The sequence below is a fragment of the Archocentrus centrarchus genome, chromosome 4 (genome assembly GCF_007364275.1).
Source record: "Archocentrus centrarchus isolate MPI-CPG fArcCen1 chromosome 4, fArcCen1, whole genome shotgun sequence".
Classification (NCBI taxonomy): Eukaryota; Metazoa; Chordata; class Actinopteri; order Cichliformes; family Cichlidae; genus Archocentrus; species Archocentrus centrarchus.
In genome coordinates, this window is record NC_044349.1 from 22725779 (window position 1) to 22742930 (window position 17152).

Genomic DNA, 17152 nt, shown 5'->3' on the forward strand with positions numbered 1-17152 from the left:
CACGTACAAACCCTGAGGCTGAAGGCTAAAGAATCGAGCACCTTCTGTATGTTATCATGCACATCATTTAATATGGTGAGTGGAAGGGGTATAAATTTAAACACAATTCTTTTTGGTGCAGATTAATTTTGGTACAGATTAATTGAGCTTTATTTTAATGTACCTTTTTTAAATTCAAATTTCATAGGATTTCTTCTTTGGACTAATTCAGGGTTCTGCATATAAGAGCTGTGGCTCATGGATCAACTTCACCTTTATTTGCTCAAGTATGTAAATTCAATGCAAGCAGAACCTTTGGCGTCCCATCACATGTTTTAGAAAGGTTCATCCTTTTTACTACATCTGTAGCTAATATGTGTCTCTGCTGTTTATTCTTAGTGCTGGGCATGTGGACTAGTGTAGAGTGCTGGTCTTATTTCTACTCAAACAACACAATGACTTGGAAAAATGCACGAAGCTGGTGTCAGGAGCACTACACAGATATGGTGGCAATCCAGAACCAGGAGGAGATCAAACATCTCGACAACTGGCTGCCCAAGAAAGACGGCTACTACTGGATTGGGATCCGTAAGATCAATAATGTCTGGACCTGGGTAGGAACCAACAAGCTTCTGACAGAAGAAGCAACCAACTGGGCAGAAGGAGAACCTAATAATGGTGACAGTAAAATAAGTGAGGACTGTGTTGAGATGTACATTAAAAGGGATCAGCAGCGAGGCAAGTGGAATGATGAGAGATGTGAGAAATTAAAGACTTCTCTGTGCTACACAGGTGAGCAAAAATTAATATACTAGTGAAACCTAATTTCATCCCCTTAGATTTGGTATCCTTTGTCATTATTAGGTCATCTACTAATAGAAAAAGTTGATTTTTTTTTTTTGTTTGATAAATTGTTTAACTATAAATAGAAAGGTTTATAAAAGTGCATGTGCTTTCTCCAGCGGCTTGTAAGAATGACTCCTGTCTCCATGGAGAGTGTGTCGAAACCATCAACAGCCACAAATGTGATTGCTTTGAAGGGTTTTATGGAGACAAGTGTGGCCAAGGTAAGAAAAATACACTGATGTTGGCCTAGTTTAAATGCATATTTTATGTCATTTAAGCATTTGATATTTAATTGTGTGTTGTTTTATCTGTTGGTAGTTGTGCAATGTAGCAAAGATGAGGTGATCATCCCAGATAATGGATATGTAAATTGCTCTCACAAGCATGGCAATTTCTCCTATGACTCCTTGTGCCAGTATTCCTGTAAGGAAGGATACAAGCTGAGTATGCAGAGACCTCTGAGGTGCACTTTCTCTGGAAAATGGTCAGAAAAGCCCCCTACATGTGAATGTGAGTTTAAGTCCTGCAATAACACAAAAAAATGAAGAGCTGAGATGTTATCCAAAAGCTACCAACATTCTGAGAAACTACATTTTGTTGCTTTTTATTATTTAATACACAGTGATGGAGTCATAGGCTGCTGTGTTTTCTCCTGTTGTCTACAGTGGTTCAGTGTGACAGGCTGTCTGAGCCTGCAAATGGATCCCTGAAGTGCTCTGATCCTCTTGGCGCGCTCAGCTACCAGTCCACCTGTGTTGTTACCTGTGATGAAGGCTATGAACTGTCTGGTTCTCTGTCTCTGCAATGTGAAGCATCAGGACATTGGAGCGCATCCCAGCCATTGTGTGTTGGTATGGCTACATATTTTATGTTTTTACCTTCTATAATTGTGCAGTCTCTGTTATTCTGGGAATTTTTTTTTTTTTAATTAATAACTTTTTTTTAATGATAGCTGTCCCTCTATTTTACAGCTATCCAGTGCCCTGCTCTGTACAATTTGGAAAATGGCTTTGTCAGCTGTGGAGAAGACACAGATATGAGGTTCAGCTACAAAAACACCTGCAGCTTCAGTTGTGCCCAAGGTTACCGCATGGTGGGACCCAGCAGGGCGACATGCACATCAGCAGCTACATGGAGTCAGCAGATGCCTCACTGTGAAGGTGAGAGGAACACTTAACAGTATAACCCACCAGTTTTCTATATAATGAGGACACATTCAATAAAATACACATTTTCCTGTGTTAGCCATCATTTGTCAGAATCCAGAGAGAGGAGCTCCCCTCATCACACAGTGCAGCGAATCTTTGACTGAACTGCGACCAAACTCCACCTGCAGCTTCAGCTGTGAAGAAGGCTTTGAACTGCAGGGAGCAAACACCATTCAGTGTTCTGAGGATGGACAGTGGAATAAAGACATACCTACCTGCAAAGGTCCGGAAACCCATTTTACATCAGTATTGACTGCAAACACTGTTTATTCACTTATTTACCAGTTTGTTTGTTTGATTTTTATTATGTTATTGATATTTGTTTGTTTGTTTTTTAGCAAAAGGATGTCCTGCTCCAGAAGTTCCAACAAATGGTCAGATAAACTGCAGCCCCTCTCTGTCTTCATTTGTTACTCCTGAGACACCACATCCACTTGGTGTGGTTTGCAATTTTACATGTGATGAAGGACATGAGCTGCGAGGTGCACTCAGCATGGAGTGTACAAATCCAGGCCAATGGACCTCCAGACTACCAACCTGCACAGGTATATGTGAACCCTTTTTACTTGGACTGCATGTATTTACCTCCGCCAAGGAGGTTATGTTTTCGGTCGCGTTGGTTTGTTTGTTTGTCTGTTTGTCTGTCTGTCTGTTTGTTTGTCAGCTGGAGTACTCCAAAAGTTATGAACGGACTTCGATGAAATTTTGTGGACTGGTTGGAAATGACAAGAGGACGAAGTGATTAAATTTTGGCGGTGATCCGGATCACGATCTGGATCCAGGAATTTTTTTTAAGGATTCTTCACTATTGCGGGATAGGGGGTTATTGTTTTCTGGGAAAGATGAAAGATTATTTCACAGTATTTAGATACACGTATTACAGTGTCAGTGACCCTATGGCCTCAGCGGAGGTTTGCGCACTCTGAGTGCTTCTAGTTCACTATTTTATTTTATTTTATTTGTGTGTTCAAACCATTTTGAGCAGTGTTTTAATGACACTAAAGTCAGATCTTATTTTTAATATGTGATGTCTGTTCTTTTCAACAGTTGTGAGATGTCCCTTGCTTGAGACTCCTGAAAACGGTTACATCAACTGCTCAAGCAGTGAGTCAGTTTACAACTCTCAGTGCTCCTTCACATGTGACCAAGGCTACACATTAGAAGGACATGAGCTGCTGATCTGTGATCATCACGGCAACTGGACCAGAGACAAACCCACCTGTCAAGGTAAATGAAGAAAAACGAACCAAATGGGACAAGAAATTTAAATACAGACACTAACAAATTTGAGTTCAGTAGTTTCACATTATTCTCATTTCATAATGTTTCCAAAGCTCTCTCCCTATAACCTACAGACTTTCTATATGATGATGACACATTCACTAAAATACACATTTTCCTGTGTTAGCCATCATTTGTCAGAATCCAGAGAGAGGAGCTCCCCTCATCACACAGTGCAGCGAATCTTTGACTGAACTGCGACCAAACTCCACCTGCAGCTTCAGCTGTGAAGAAGGCTTTGAACTGCAGGGAGCAAACACCATTCAGTGTTCTGAGGATGGACAGTGGACTAAAGACATACCTACCTGCAAAGGTCTGGAAACCCATTTAATATCAAAATTTACTACAAACATTATTTACTCACTATAGCACTTTTACCAGTTTTACCAGTTTGTTTGTTTCATTTTGATTATGTTATTGATATTTGTTTGTTTGTTTTTTAGCAAAAGGATGTCCTGCTCCAGAAGTTCCAACAAATGGTCAGATAAACTGCAGCCCCTCTCTGTCTTCATTTGTTACTCCTGAGACACCACATCCACTTGGTGTGGTTTGCAATTTTACATGTGATGAAGGACATGAGCTGCAAGGTGCACTCAGCATGGAGTGTACAAATCCAGGCCACTGGACCTCCAGACCACCAACCTGCACAGGTATATGTGAACCCATTGTACCTGGGCTATGTGTGGTTCACTATTTTATTGGTGTGTTCAGACCAATATTGAGCAGTGGTTTAATGACACTAAAGTCAGATCGCTTTATTCAGTATGTGATGTCTCACTGCCCTTTTTCAACAGTTGTGAGATGCCCCTTGCTTGAGGCTCCTGAAAATGGTCACGTCAACTGTTCAGGCACTGAGTCAGTTTACAACTCTCAGTGCTCCTTCACATGTGACCAAGGCTACACATTAGAAGGACATGAGCTGCTGATCTGTGATCATCATGGTAATTGGACTGGAGACAAACCCACCTGTCAAGGTAGATAAGTACATACTGGATCAAACAGAACAAGACATTATATTTGATTTCAAAAAGTTCACATTATTCACATTTCATAATGTTTTCACAGCTCCCTCTCCAGTTACTGTAATTAGCACTAGTGTGGCAACAGGCAGCACTGCGTTGTTATCTGGTGTGTCTCTGGCTATGTGGATCTCGAAAAAACTGAAGAAGAAAACAACCAAGTTTGAGCAGGTTAGATAAGAATTCCCCTCTTTGAAATCGTTCATTTTTCTTTTGAAGTTTGTTGAATTTCAGTGCTCATCTTCTTCTCTCTTTTATTACAGCAACTCTGACTTAGAGTCTTCCCACAGACCTACCAAAAAAAAAAAACTGCATTGAGAGCCTAATACAGGAGACACTTCTATTCTTATAGACAACTACAGTACAGATATTATATGTTTGTCCATAATAATGAGACAAATATGAATTATTTGCAAGTACAAAAACAAACCCAATATGACATGAAGTGACTGAATGTGAGCTGAACTTTTGCATTGAATGCTTGTATAATATTTTGCTGAAGCTTTAAAAAGATCCATCACTGCTCTGAAATGTTGTTTCAACATTTCCTCCAAAAGGGAGTTTTATATTGAACACATTGTTCTACGTCTTTTTGAACATGCTGGGAAAGTAGCTGTTTATGTTACTGTAAATGTTACATAACATTATGCATGAATATCCATTTCACTGTAGACCAGAAAATAATTTGATATAGTATTTATGTAGCATATCAAAGGATATTGTGAATTGAATGTATCTATTCAGATATTTTGGATGTATAACACTGTTTTATTTTAGTGAGTTACTGTATTAATTTAAAATTTTAAATCTCCAATGTTCTGGTATACATGTAACACTAATAAACAGTGTTTGAAAAAAATTGTTTGCTTTTGGTAAGCAGGATCTATAGCAGCCTTGTGTGGAGCCAGCCTTTATAACTGGACCCATCAATTCTGCTGTAAACCAACCAGTTCTCACTGCTTCAGCCGTGACCTTCTTCCACCATGTGTTTTTTTCAGGGATTGGGGAATTTGGGGGATCAGGGATTGGGGAAGAACATCTTTAGCAAAATTCCCAGATCTCTTTCCAAACCATCAACCTTTCCATTGAAAAGGTCATGTCAAAGCACAGCAAACAAATAAAAGTGAGAGGTATTCATGGAAGGAAGTACTATATTCCTGGGCATTTACCAGTGCCCATTGTTTAAACAAATTCAGTGTCTTTTGTGTCAGCACTTTATTTTAGTTGGACAGGAAAAGGTTCTGACATCTTACATAAGTCTAAAGAGGACCACATCCACCTCACTACTATTAAAATCTGTTATAAAGCTGCCATTACTTCAGTATATCAGGATTTCTAGAGGCCTAGATTTCAGCACTTTTTAGTCAGCATTTCAAATAAAAATAAATAAATTTATTAGAACTATTTGTTTATGCTAAGCCCTAATGTCCATTCATTCCAATCCATTCTTTTCCACTTATCTTGTTGAGGATCTTGTTTTGTAAAGGCCTTACACTAAAAGAAAGGGAACCACAAAGATCCAACCTCAGTGAGTCAGCACCTGGTGGAACTGTGTACTTTTTCTTCATGGAAAATCTGCCCCTGAAACCACCTTTACTAGAAATGGGTGGGATTTCCCTAAATGTTTGTTCAAGTATAACAAGTCGTTAAAATATTCAGCAAATCACTCATTACATGCATTTAGTCTGGATAGTAAACGTCCTGTGATTGTATGATAATGTTGTCCTGAATGGCTAACGAGTGTATAAAAGCCTGACACTGATCCTTAGATGTACTTAATAAACTCACACTCATTTTACTGCTGTAACACTTTATTTGTTTTAAGTTTGAGTTAATTGGAAAAACAAGGATTTAACTTTAGTAACTTGTGTCAAACAGTTAAGAGAGCTTTTTTTTTTTTAATTTTATTAAAGCGTAAAATCTGAGTAAGTAAGGAATTTTTTTTATTCAGCAAATTTTCATCAGGACAGTCATTGTTACTTATAAAAATATGCTCTTACTTTTTTGCTTGGACAGACAAGAGATTGCTAATTGAAGATGAAGTGGACATTAATCTTTATCTTTGGTGGGTTTGGATTTCAAACTGTGTGTTGGAACTCTCTCACATCTTGTAATTATTTATCACATTAAGAGTTGTTCTGAAATATTTCAGGTAGTTCCTTGGCTGAGACTATTCTATGCTGGACGTATCACTACGACAATAAAACAATGAACTGGACCCAGGCCAGACAGTGGTGCCAGAGTCATTACACAGACATGGTGGTGATCCAGAACCAAACAGAGAATGACTATCTGGTCTCCATCCTGCCCCGGAGAGAAGGTTTCCCGTATTTCTGGATTGGAATCACTAGAAACCACAAGAATGAAACTTGGACTTGGATTGGGAACAACAGCACATGGATTGGTAACAATTCATGGGCAGAAAATGAGCCAAATAATAACTACAGTACAGAGTTCTGTGTAGAGATCTACACTAACTCAGGAACAAACCGCGGGAAGTGGAATGATGAGAAATGTAACTCTTTGAAATCACCAGCTTGTTATAAAAGTACGTAAACCTGTCATCTGATAATTGCTATACTGTTTTTACATTTAGTAAGCCATTTTAAATTCTCTTTTTCATTTTTGAAATATTTTTCTTTGTCATATTATTATTTCATGTATTTATTAAATTGTATAGCTTTTCCTTTTTCTTCATTGTGTTTTTTCCAGAGTAGTATTTAGATTATTATTATATTTGTTATGTATATTATTATTATTTAAAATGTATATAGAGTGTATTTATTTATTTATGTTATTATATACTAGTTTAAATGTGTTCTTATTGATTGAGTTATGCACCATTCTAATTATGTCAGTTATTTTGTATGCTTGTTTTTTAATTTCTGCAACAAAGGAATTTCCCAACTTTGGAATAAATTGAATATTTTATCTTACACATTGACATTTAGAGTGATAAAGGATGCTATATTGGTGTGCTTTTTCTTAAAAGCCCAGTGTAATGCAACATCGTGTGAAAGAGGGAGATGCCAGGAGACCATCAACAGTACAAGATGCCTCTGTGAACGTGGTTTTGAGGGAGACAGGTGCCAAACAGGTGAGCAGTTTACGATTATCATGGGCAAAACACTGCCATTCAAAGTTATTAGTCATTTGTGAAACAATGTTTTCTATGCAGGCATCCTTGAACTGAGGAAACTATCTCAGTCAGCTAATCCTTCAAATTTATATATATCACTATACATACACACTCACATATCTGGATATTTTTTTATTATTATTATTATTATTTCTTTCCACACAACATGCTTTAAATATTTCAGTGACTCATATTGTTTTCCTTCAAACACTGAATTTATTTTTCATCAGAGTTATTATTATCCCTGCATATTTTTTCCTTTCTGATGACATGCATCAGCATTTATTATGTATTACAAAGCTACTGTAAGATATAAAATAACTCTTTGACTGTGAACATGGTTTTGAGGGAGACAGGTGCCAAACAGGTGAGCAGTTTACTATTATCATGGGCAAAAAGCTGCCATTTCCTGAAGCCATAAACATCACTTTCAAAATGCTGATCATATGACATGCATCAGCATGTACTTTGTATTACACAGTACATGCTGATCATATGACATGCATCAGCATGTACTGTGTAATACAAAGCTACTGTAAGATATAAAATAACTGTTTCACTGTTTAACCTGTTTGCTCTCTCAGCTGTGGAATGCGCCCTTCTGGACCAGCCTGATAACGGATACTATATCTGCTCAGGAGGAAATCAGACATTCAACACAACCTGTCAATTTAAATGTAACCCTGGCTTCCTCATGATTGGATCACCAGCTGTCACCTGTGGAGACACCAGGGTCTGGAGCGGCCCAACACCTTTTTGTTCAGGTAATTTCATGAAATTGTGTAAAAGTTTAAATGTTGCTGGAAACAACCTTAAATATGGAGTCCGACCATTTAATATATTGATATCATGGTTTCTTTGCTATAAGACCCATGCTTCCAGTGACTCATTGTGTTATTATTACCACTGACTAGAGCAGTAGTCATACCACACTCTTATAGCACATTCAAAATGCACGTCAAAAGTACAGTACACGCATCAGCATGTATGCGCTTTAAAATGTCATCTAACATATTGAGATGTTATATAACCTGTTTGTACCCTCAGCTGTGGAATGCCCCCCTCTGTCTAAGCCTGATAACGGAAACAATAGCTGCTCAGGAAAAAATCAGACATTCAACACAACCTGTCAATTTAAATGTGACCCTGGCTTTTTCGTGATTGGCTCATCAGCTGTCACTTGTGGAGACACCGGGTTCTGGAGCGGCCCAAGACCTACTTGTACAAGTAAATTCATGAGATCACGTAAAAGTTGTATGGATTGTATGGAACATGCATGGATTTTGTTGTTTCTTTGCTTTAAGAACTGTGCTTCCACTTTTTATGATAGACAGCAGCGGTAGTAGTGTCGCACTGATGTGCCACACTCTGTGGCTGCACAATAAAGTTATCATTGTCTTTTATTTTTTCCCCCTCAGGTTATAAACAGGCTCTGTTGGCTGTAGCTGGGTGTGGAGCCTTGTCTACCTTCTGCTGCATCTGCTTTTGTTGCATAAAACACAGGCAAAGTCAGTTACTTCCTCAATTACACCGTATATAAAATAAGAGATTTAATACAATCTTATTGCAACACGCCTCAAAAGTAATCCATTTCTCCATTTGTTTCTCACAGGAAAGAAACTTACCCAAGTAAGGTCAGTGTTGAAATTAGACATTTGTCTTGAACTGCTCCACCCTTTCACACAGCCTTTGACATCTTTGCATTTAAACAATTTTACAAACTGCTGAGAGTGTTGTTTTGTCCTTTATAGGCAGCCTGAAGAAGCATGTCCACCCTGCGATGCACAACCATAACATCTCGGGTCTTATTTAGAATATATGCAACACCAGGACAGTTACTCACGTTAATTGATTAATAGATTGAAACACGCACAGAATGTTGTTTTATATATAGTCAGCTAGGTTTTTGTCTAATATATTGTAAAAGTTACATTTAATATATTGCATGGATATAAATTATGTAAGTGTGTATATTTGTTGGTTTATCGTCACGGTGTGCTGATGGTAAATGCAAATAAACATGAGTATTAGTGACTGTGTGTGAATTTGTCTTTTTGTTTATACATGTGTATTTTTGCATGTGTGTGTACGCACACGTGCATGTGTGTCCTCAGAGTGGGTGGTTAAGTGAAACCCTTCCTGAAAGGAAGCTGTGGCAGAAATGATATTACAAAATTAGTCGTTAGCTCAGTTTCTGCGGGCAAATAGTACAGTTTTGCCATCTACCAAGTGTAAATTCAATTCCAAGAATGAGTAACTAAAGGCAGCTCAAAAGGTAAGACCCTGAAATATCAGTGCAAGGGTTGTTCATTTGAAATTGATACTGCACCATCATTTGCATATGTAATTCTCAGATTTTCTTTTCATTTCAGATGTCAGTTGATGTAAGACAAAGCTTGCATTGTAAGGTGCTGATAGCTACACTGATTGTGTTTGCTGTAGGTAAGCCTGCATAGTCCTTACACCTAGCACCTTTCTCTGCCAGTTCACATTTGTCTCATTGTCCATATACTAAATTTGTAGACCTGAGTAGCAGCGGAAGAGGTGCACAGGCATGGACATACAACTACCGCACTGGTCCAAACCAGACCTGGCATGAGGCTCGCCAGTGGTGCCAGAAGTACTTCATAGACATGGTTGCCATTCGGAACCCAGAGGAGAGTGATTTTCTCAACAATCTGCTGCCATTTAATGAAAAATATTACTGGATTGGAATTCAGAGAGTGGCTGGGTTGTGGACCTGGGTAGACACCAGTCAGAATATACCCGAAGCGGCTCAAAATTGGGCAACAGCAGAGCCAGATAGCCTACCCCGTCAGGACTGTGTGGAAATATACATTAAGAGGGGGATAGACACAGCCAAGTGGAACAATGAGAAATGCCATAACAAGAAAGGAACAATCTGCTACACTGGTAAAATCCTCTACTTTATTTTAATGGAGACAGAGTTAATATAGCATTTAAGACCTTTTGTTGTGATCTGCAGCCTCATGCAAACAGAAGTCCTGTAGTGCTCACGCAGACTGTGTGGAAACCACTGGAAACTATACCTGCAAGTGCCATCCTGGTTTCCAAGGCCCACGATGTGAAGAGGGTAAGCAAATAATATCTGCAGCAAAAAAAAAAAAAATCTGCCATTCAAAAATGTAATTAGCAAACAGTGACCAAGTAACTAATCAGGTATAGCCTGATAATTCATTTTATCCAACTCAGACCTATTTAATGAAGTTACTAGATAACTGAGAAATGAATTACAAATGACTTTTTGTGCATAATTTGTTCCTGTTCCTTTATCTCTAAGTGGCACAGAAAACATGCAGTCATTACAATTTTCATTATTATTTTTTTTTTTATCCTTATTTTGGCTTCTTGTGTACTGCAAAAAAGTGGCATATTATTTCTCATAAATAGGCAGCTGCCTAAGCAGAGACTCATGAAAAAAAAGAAAAAAAACAAAAACCGAATATAACAACCCTTGATGTTCTCCCAAAACCCCAGTCCATTATCCAGTACCTCACAATAGCAGACCATTCAAGGTTAGATTATTAATAATGTGTCCTTCACTTGTTCTTAAGAATTTTCTGGCTCTTTGTTTATTTTCAAATTAATATATTTTATTTGTTTTGTCTTCAGCAATCACATGCAAACCCTTATCACATCCAGACCAAGGCTCTCACCACTGTTCCCATCCCTATGGGTCTAATCGTTTCAACTCTTCCTGCCATTTTCTCTGTAAAGTTGGCTTTCGGTTAGTAGGCACGCCCCAACTGATTTGCCAAGCCACTGGACACTGGAACCACCCTGTTCCTCTGTGTCAAGGTAAGGCAACAGGAAGGATATTTTTTTTTTTAAAAAAAAACTGATATTTCAGATGTCAAAGTTACAAAACATACTTTGACTGCTTATCTTAGCTGCACAGTGTCCATATTTGAAACACACCGACTTCAGTGGTGGTAGCGTGAACTGCAGCCACCCCATCGCACCATTCAGCTACAACTCAACATGTGAGTTCAGGTGTGATGAAGGTTATGAACTGATTGGGCAGGACCAGACAATCTGTGACCACACTGGCCAATGGACAGCCAGTTTTCCAGCATGTACAGGTAATGTTGTCATTGCCTTTGCCTTTGTGTGTGTGTGTGTGTGTGTGTGTGTGTGTGTGTGTGTGTGTGTGTGTGTGTGCGTGTGTGCGTGTGTGTGTGTGTGTGTGTGTGTGTGTGTGTGTGTGTGTGTGTGTGTGTGTGTGTGTGTTTCTGTGAAGCCTCCTTTTGGATTATTACTTAGGTGAAATACTATTTACTGCTGCTTTTCACAGAACTTGTGTAATACTTGAAACCCTGTTAACAGATTTACTTCCAAGATATGCTTCTGCATAACTGCCCTCAGTGTGCTTTCCCATCCTGTTTGGACATTGCAGCAGACTAGCATCGGGTCATACCTGTCATCACTCTACTTTACACTCATTTATGTCTGTGCTGGACAAACAACATTGTGATTTTATGTGAGGCAGTAAACTGTTTTTCTTGACTGTAAATTATCTCAGCATGATTATTCAGATCTCTACATCATGCTTAAGCTATGTTTATTAAAGTGCAGTCGTAACACACAGTTGTTCAAACTGACATCTTACATAAGAGCATTGATCTGCATTATGTGAACTTTGTGTGACTGATATCCGTGTCCCACCATAGTGATAAAGTGCCCCCCCATTTTCTCTCCTGTTATGGGCAACATGACCTGTGTGGATCCTGTGGAGCCTTTCTCCTATGGCTCATGGTGTAACTTCACTTGCCAGGAGGGCTACTATTTAACTGGGGACAAGGCACTCACCTGTCTGACCTCGAAACAATGGAGCAAATCTACACCTACATGCAGGGGTGTGTCACATACTATTGTAGTGCACCATAATGCAACACAAGCTTTCTGGATACAAATAAAAGTTGCATGCTGCCATGTTGAAATAATAGTGTTTCTTCTTTTCTAGTGGTGCAGTGCACCAGTCTTCAGGCACCACCCCATGCCGATATGCAATGCCAAGACCCTATTAAAGAGCACAGCTACACCTCAATCTGCACTGTTCAGTGTGAAGAAGGTTTTGATCTAATTGGTACAAATATGACAAAATGTTCTTCCCAGGGTAACTGGAGTCACCCACTTCCTGTTTGCCAGGGTACGACCACAGATGACTAAATGCCATGCACCACAGTTTGTACTTCAGTGGTCTCTACTTATGACTGTTTTATGTCTTTGTTTCTTCAAGCTAAGAGATGTAGTCCAATCCATTCTCCTCCTCATGGCTCCATATCATGTTCTGACCCAAATGGTTCCTTCAGTTTTGGTTCTCGGTGCACAAAAACTTGTGATGAGGGCTTTCTGCTGAATGGGACGTCCAGCACTGCGTGCACCTTCATGGGCATGTGGACTGCAGATATTCCACCATGCTTGGGTAAAGAACATTCTAAACATCTGCATTCTAACAGGCAATTTGTAATCAGTATACAAACTCATAATTAACAGTTTAGTATGCATTACAACAATGCTTTACTAAATCAAACTTATATAAATATATTGCTAATCTTCTACCTCTTTGTTCTTCTCCAGCTAAGAAATGCCCCACCCTGAACTCTCCTGATCACGGCTCTATAGTTTGCTCTGATCCTCATGGGGAGTTCAGCTTTGGTTCTCGTTGCACGACAATCTGTGATGATGGTTTTGTTTTGAATGGCACTGCTGTCACTGAATGCACCTCTATGAGCACTTGGAGCACAGACATCCCATATTGCTTAGGTAAAAAGATGCTTAATGCATGCATCCTAATCTTTTAATTAGCACAAGCATGTGTAATTTCAAGGTTTGTATAGTGGTCAATTACCACTTTATCCATATAAAAAAATGTTGCTGATTCTCTACCCTGTCTTTTTCACCACACCAGCTAAGAAATGCCCCACCCTGAACTCTCCTGATCACGGCTCTGTAGTTTGCTCTGATCCTCACGGGGAGTTCAGCTTTGGTTCTCGTTGCACGACAACCTGTGATGAAGGTTTTGTCTTGAATGGCACTGCTGTCACTGAGTGCAGCTCTACGACGAACTGGACCACAGACATACCATATTGCTTAGGTAAAGACATACTAAACACCTACATCCTTATGTTTTAATTAAAGACAACCACTTATAATTTCAAGGTTTATATAGTGTTCAATTTCCATTTTATCTATAAATATATTGCTAATCTTCTACCTCTTTGTTCTGCCCCACCAGCTAAGAAATGCCCCACCCTGAACTCTCCTGATCACAGCTCTATAGTTTGCTCTGATCCTCACGGGGAGTTCAGCTTTGGTTCTCGTTGCACGACAACCTGTGATGAAGGTTTTGTCTTGAATGGCACTGCTGTCACTGAGTGCACTTCTATGAGGAACTGGACCACAGACATCCCATATTGCTTAGGTAAAACAGGCTAAATGCATGCATCCTATTCTGTTAACACAGGAACTTGTATAGTATTTCCAAGGTTTATATAGTGTTCAATTTCCATTTTATCTATAAATATATTGCTAATCTTCTACCTCTTTGTTCTGCCCCACCAGCTAAGAAATGCCCCACCCTGAACTCTCCTGATCACGGCTCTGTAGTTTGCTCTGATCCTCACGGGGAGTTCAGCTTTGGTTCTCGTTGCACGACAACCTGTGATGAAGGTTTTGTCTTGAATGGCACTGCTGTCACTGAGTGCACTTCTATGAGGAACTGGAGCACAGACATCCCATATTGCTTAGGTAAAGACATACTAAACACCTACATCCTTATGTTTTAATTAAAGACAACCACTTATAATTTCAAGGTTTATATAGTGTTCAATTTCCATTTTATCTATAAATATATTGCTAATCTTCTACCTCTTTGTTCTGCCCCACCAGCTAAGAAATGCCCCACCCTGAACTCTCCTGATCACGGCTCTATAATTTGCTCTGATCCTCATGGGGAGTTCAGCTTTGGTTCTCGTTGCACGACAACCTGTGATGATGGTTTTGTTTTGAATGGCACTGCTGTCACTGAATGCACCTCTATGAGCACTTGGAGCACAGACATCCCATATTGCTTAGGTAAAAAGATGCTTAATGCATGCATCCTAATCTTTTAATTAGCACAAGCATGTGTAATTTCAAGGTTTGTATAGTGGTCAATTACCACTTTATCCATATAAAAAAATGTTGCTGATTCTCTACCCTGTCTTTTCCACCACACCAGCTAAGAAATGCCCCACCCTGAACTCTCCTGATCACGGCTCTGTAGTTTGCTCTGATCCTCACGGAGAGTTCAGCTTTGGTTCTCGTTGCACGACAACCTGTGATGAAGGTTTTGTCTTGAATGGCACTGCTGTCACTGAGTGCAGCTCTACGACGAACTGGACCACAGACATCCCATATTGCTCAGGTAAAGACATACTAAACACCTACATCCTTATGTTTTAATTAAAGACAACCACTTATAATTTCAAGGTTTATATAGTGTTCAATTTCCATTTTATCTATAAATATATTGCTAATCTTCTACCTCTTTGTTCTGCCCCACCAGCTAAGAAATGCCCCACCCTGAACTCTCCTGATCACGGCTCTGTAGTTTGCTCTGATCCTCATGGGGAGTTCAGTTTTGGTTCTCACTGCACAACAACCTGCAAGGAGGGTTTCTTGTTGAATGGGACAGCTGACACTGAGTGCACCTTTCAGAGCCACTGGAGCGCTGATATCCCTCAGTGCCTGGGTATCATTAATGAGTGATTGTAAATTCAAAGATAAGCCTTTAATTTATTGGTTTATATGGTACACCTTTGCTTTTTCTTGGTTCCTCTGTGTCTCCATTCCTCTCCCAGCTAGGCGATGCCCCACTCTGAACTCACCCTCTCATGGTTCCTTAGCCTGCTCCAGTCCCCATGGAGATTATAGTTTTGCTTCTGTGTGCACATCAACGTGTGCAGAGGGTTTTGTTCTAAATGGTACAGCTATCACAGAGTGCACACTTCAGGGCACGTGGAACAGAGACGTTCCAAATTGCTTTGGTAAAAAGCATTCTTTCTTTAGTGAATCAAAAATACTTAAATAAACTCCTATTTTCACAAATTACAATGCATAACTACACTTTTTGTTGTTGTTGTTAAGTGAAGCTAATAATTTGCTCTGTTCTTCTCTACCCACTCTCTCTCTCTTTTTTTAAAGCTAAAAGTTGCCCTCCTCTCACTCCTCCTGCTCATGGGTCTTTAGTCTGCTCTGATTCTCATAGTGAGTTCAGTTTTGGCTCTAGATGCACATCAAGCTGTGTGGACGGCTTTTTTCTGACTGGGACAGCTGACACTGAATGCACCTCTGCAGGTGCATGGAGCAGAGGAATGCCAGACTGTAAGGGTAAGAAACGAAAACACAAAAAACCTGCCCTTCTTATGTATTCCTTAATATTGCGTGGCTGAATATGTGGGTTTACACATGCCCATACATTAAGTCATCTCATACTCAACACCACAAAATATTTCAGAAGTGAGCCTGAACTAAACATATAATCCTTTAACGTTATCTGCAGCACGTCAGTGCCCCCTGCTGGCCAAAGCGCCACAGCATGGGAGGATGAACTGTAGCCATCTGAACTCTCCTTTCAGTTATGGCTCACAATGTGACTTTGAATGCAATAAGGGTTTCTGGCTGAAAGGAACATCTTCTATGGCCTGCAACACCTCAGGCCAGTGGAGTCAAGATCTACCAACCTGCCAGCGTGAGTGCATAGAAATACCTTTAATGTTATTACATTATATTGAATGTTACGTAATTTCAGTTTCTGTCCATTATAGCTGTACAGTGTAAGGCCATCAGAGCCTTCTCTTCAGTGCTGTCTATGAATTGCTCGCATCCTCTTGGGAATTTCAGCTTTGGCTCTAAATGCCTTTTCACCTGTAAAGATGGATTCACCCTGAATGGCACAGCAGTGCTACTTTGCTCTGCCACTGGGATTTGGAGTGACAGCCTGCCGAGCTGCACAGGTAAATCACACACACACACACACTAATTTATAAATGGCAGTATTTTCTGAGGTAGGAGTCTTCGCTTACCTGCTGTCCACATCAACAGTGTGGTCTCTGTTACAGGCAAAAACCAAACTAATATCAACACACACTATAAAATAATGACATCTGCTGGTCATGAGGTATACAGAGAGAACAATTCCCTAAAGCCTCATTGAAATCTTTGCATGATCCTACACTAGGTATGTCGTTTGGGACTGCCATGTTGTTATATACTGGTGCAGGGACAGGAACTGCTGTTGTGATACTCCTCCTGATAGGACTGGCTATGTTGATCATGACACAATTTAAGAAAAGAGGTGAGACTGTACTGCAGTAGTGATGCATATTCACACACATAGTGCAGTGTAGCACGGCGAGTGCGCTTCTAATTCTGTCTTTTCATCTTTGCAGGAAATAATATTGTGTCTGATGTCCCGACATGGGGAGAGAGAGAAAATCCAGCATTTGAATTTTGACTTTTTGTTCCGTTTTTGAGATGTGATTTTACTTAATGCTTGCTATAATTATTATGAGAAGCATCGTAGTTATTGTACCATCTTTCTCCCACTTAATCCATAACATTTCATATTACAGACACAAAGTATATCTAAAGCTATTGCACTGGATCCTGCTCAT

General features: G+C 39.6%; 3 protein-coding genes across 3 annotated transcripts; all 3 read left to right on the top strand.

The window, feature by feature from the left end:
• LOC115778897 (E-selectin-like) lies at positions 1-4682 on the top strand. Its single transcript, XM_030727269.1, has 15 exons — positions 1-75; positions 188-266; positions 379-771; positions 942-1046; positions 1144-1335; positions 1491-1676; positions 1797-1985; positions 2071-2256; positions 2372-2578; positions 3081-3260; positions 3442-3627; positions 3758-3964; positions 4109-4288; positions 4380-4504; positions 4597-4682. Exons 1-15 carry the CDS (start codon positions 49-51, stop codon positions 4603-4605), a joined length of 2451 nt encoding a protein of 816 aa, XP_030583129.1. The 5' UTR covers positions 1-48; the 3' UTR covers positions 4606-4682.
• Positions 4683-6290: 1608 nt separating this feature from the next.
• Positions 6291-9232, top strand: LOC115778873 (L-selectin). The gene is made up of 8 exons (XM_030727232.1): positions 6291-6398; positions 6486-6881; positions 7326-7430; positions 8057-8236; positions 8520-8699; positions 8891-8980; positions 9085-9101; positions 9224-9232. Exons 1-8 carry the CDS (start codon positions 6371-6373, stop codon positions 9230-9232), a joined length of 1005 nt encoding a protein of 334 aa, XP_030583092.1. The 5' UTR covers positions 6291-6370.
• Positions 9233-9680: 448 nt separating this feature from the next.
• selp (selectin P) lies at positions 9681-17152 on the top strand. The gene is made up of 22 exons (XM_030727932.1): positions 9681-9747; positions 9845-9914; positions 9996-10385; positions 10459-10566; positions 11106-11291; positions 11384-11575; positions 12164-12349; positions 12457-12642; positions 12733-12918; positions 13074-13259; positions 13405-13590; positions 13732-13917; positions 14058-14243; positions 14385-14570; positions 14716-14901; positions 15043-15228; positions 15338-15523; positions 15681-15866; positions 16039-16227; positions 16304-16492; positions 16717-16833; positions 16928-17152. The coding sequence occupies exons 2-22, from the start codon at positions 9845-9847 to the stop codon at positions 16990-16992; spliced, it is 3738 nt and encodes a 1245-aa protein (XP_030583792.1). The 5' UTR covers positions 9681-9747; the 3' UTR covers positions 16993-17152.

Excerpts from the sequence above, each read along its gene's own strand:
- LOC115778897 (XM_030727269.1), top strand. The coding sequence starts at position 49 with ATGTTATCATGCACATCATTTAATATG. Across the intron at positions 772-941 it reads GACTTCTCTGTGCTACACAG|CGGCTTGTAAGAATGACTCC; the intron begins GTGAGCAAAAAT and ends TGCTTTCTCCAG. Across the intron at positions 1,336-1,490 it reads AAAGCCCCCTACATGTGAAT|TGGTTCAGTGTGACAGGCTG; the intron begins GTGAGTTTAAGT and ends TGTTGTCTACAG.
- LOC115778873 (XM_030727232.1), top strand. The coding sequence starts at position 6,371 with ATGAAGTGGACATTAATCTTTATCTTTG. Across the intron at positions 6,399-6,485 it reads GACATTAATCTTTATCTTTG|GTAGTTCCTTGGCTGAGACT; the intron begins GTGGGTTTGGAT and ends GAAATATTTCAG. Across the intron at positions 8,237-8,519 it reads CCCAACACCTTTTTGTTCAG|CTGTGGAATGCCCCCCTCTG; the intron begins GTAATTTCATGA and ends TTGTACCCTCAG.
- selp (XM_030727932.1), top strand. The coding sequence starts at position 9,845 with ATGTCAGTTGATGTAAGACAAAGCTTGCATTGTAAGGTGCTGATAGCT. Across the intron at positions 15,524-15,680 it reads AGACGTTCCAAATTGCTTTG|CTAAAAGTTGCCCTCCTCTC; the intron begins GTAAAAAGCATT and ends CTTTTTTTAAAG. Across the intron at positions 16,834-16,927 it reads GACACAATTTAAGAAAAGAG|GAAATAATATTGTGTCTGAT; the intron begins GTGAGACTGTAC and ends TCATCTTTGCAG.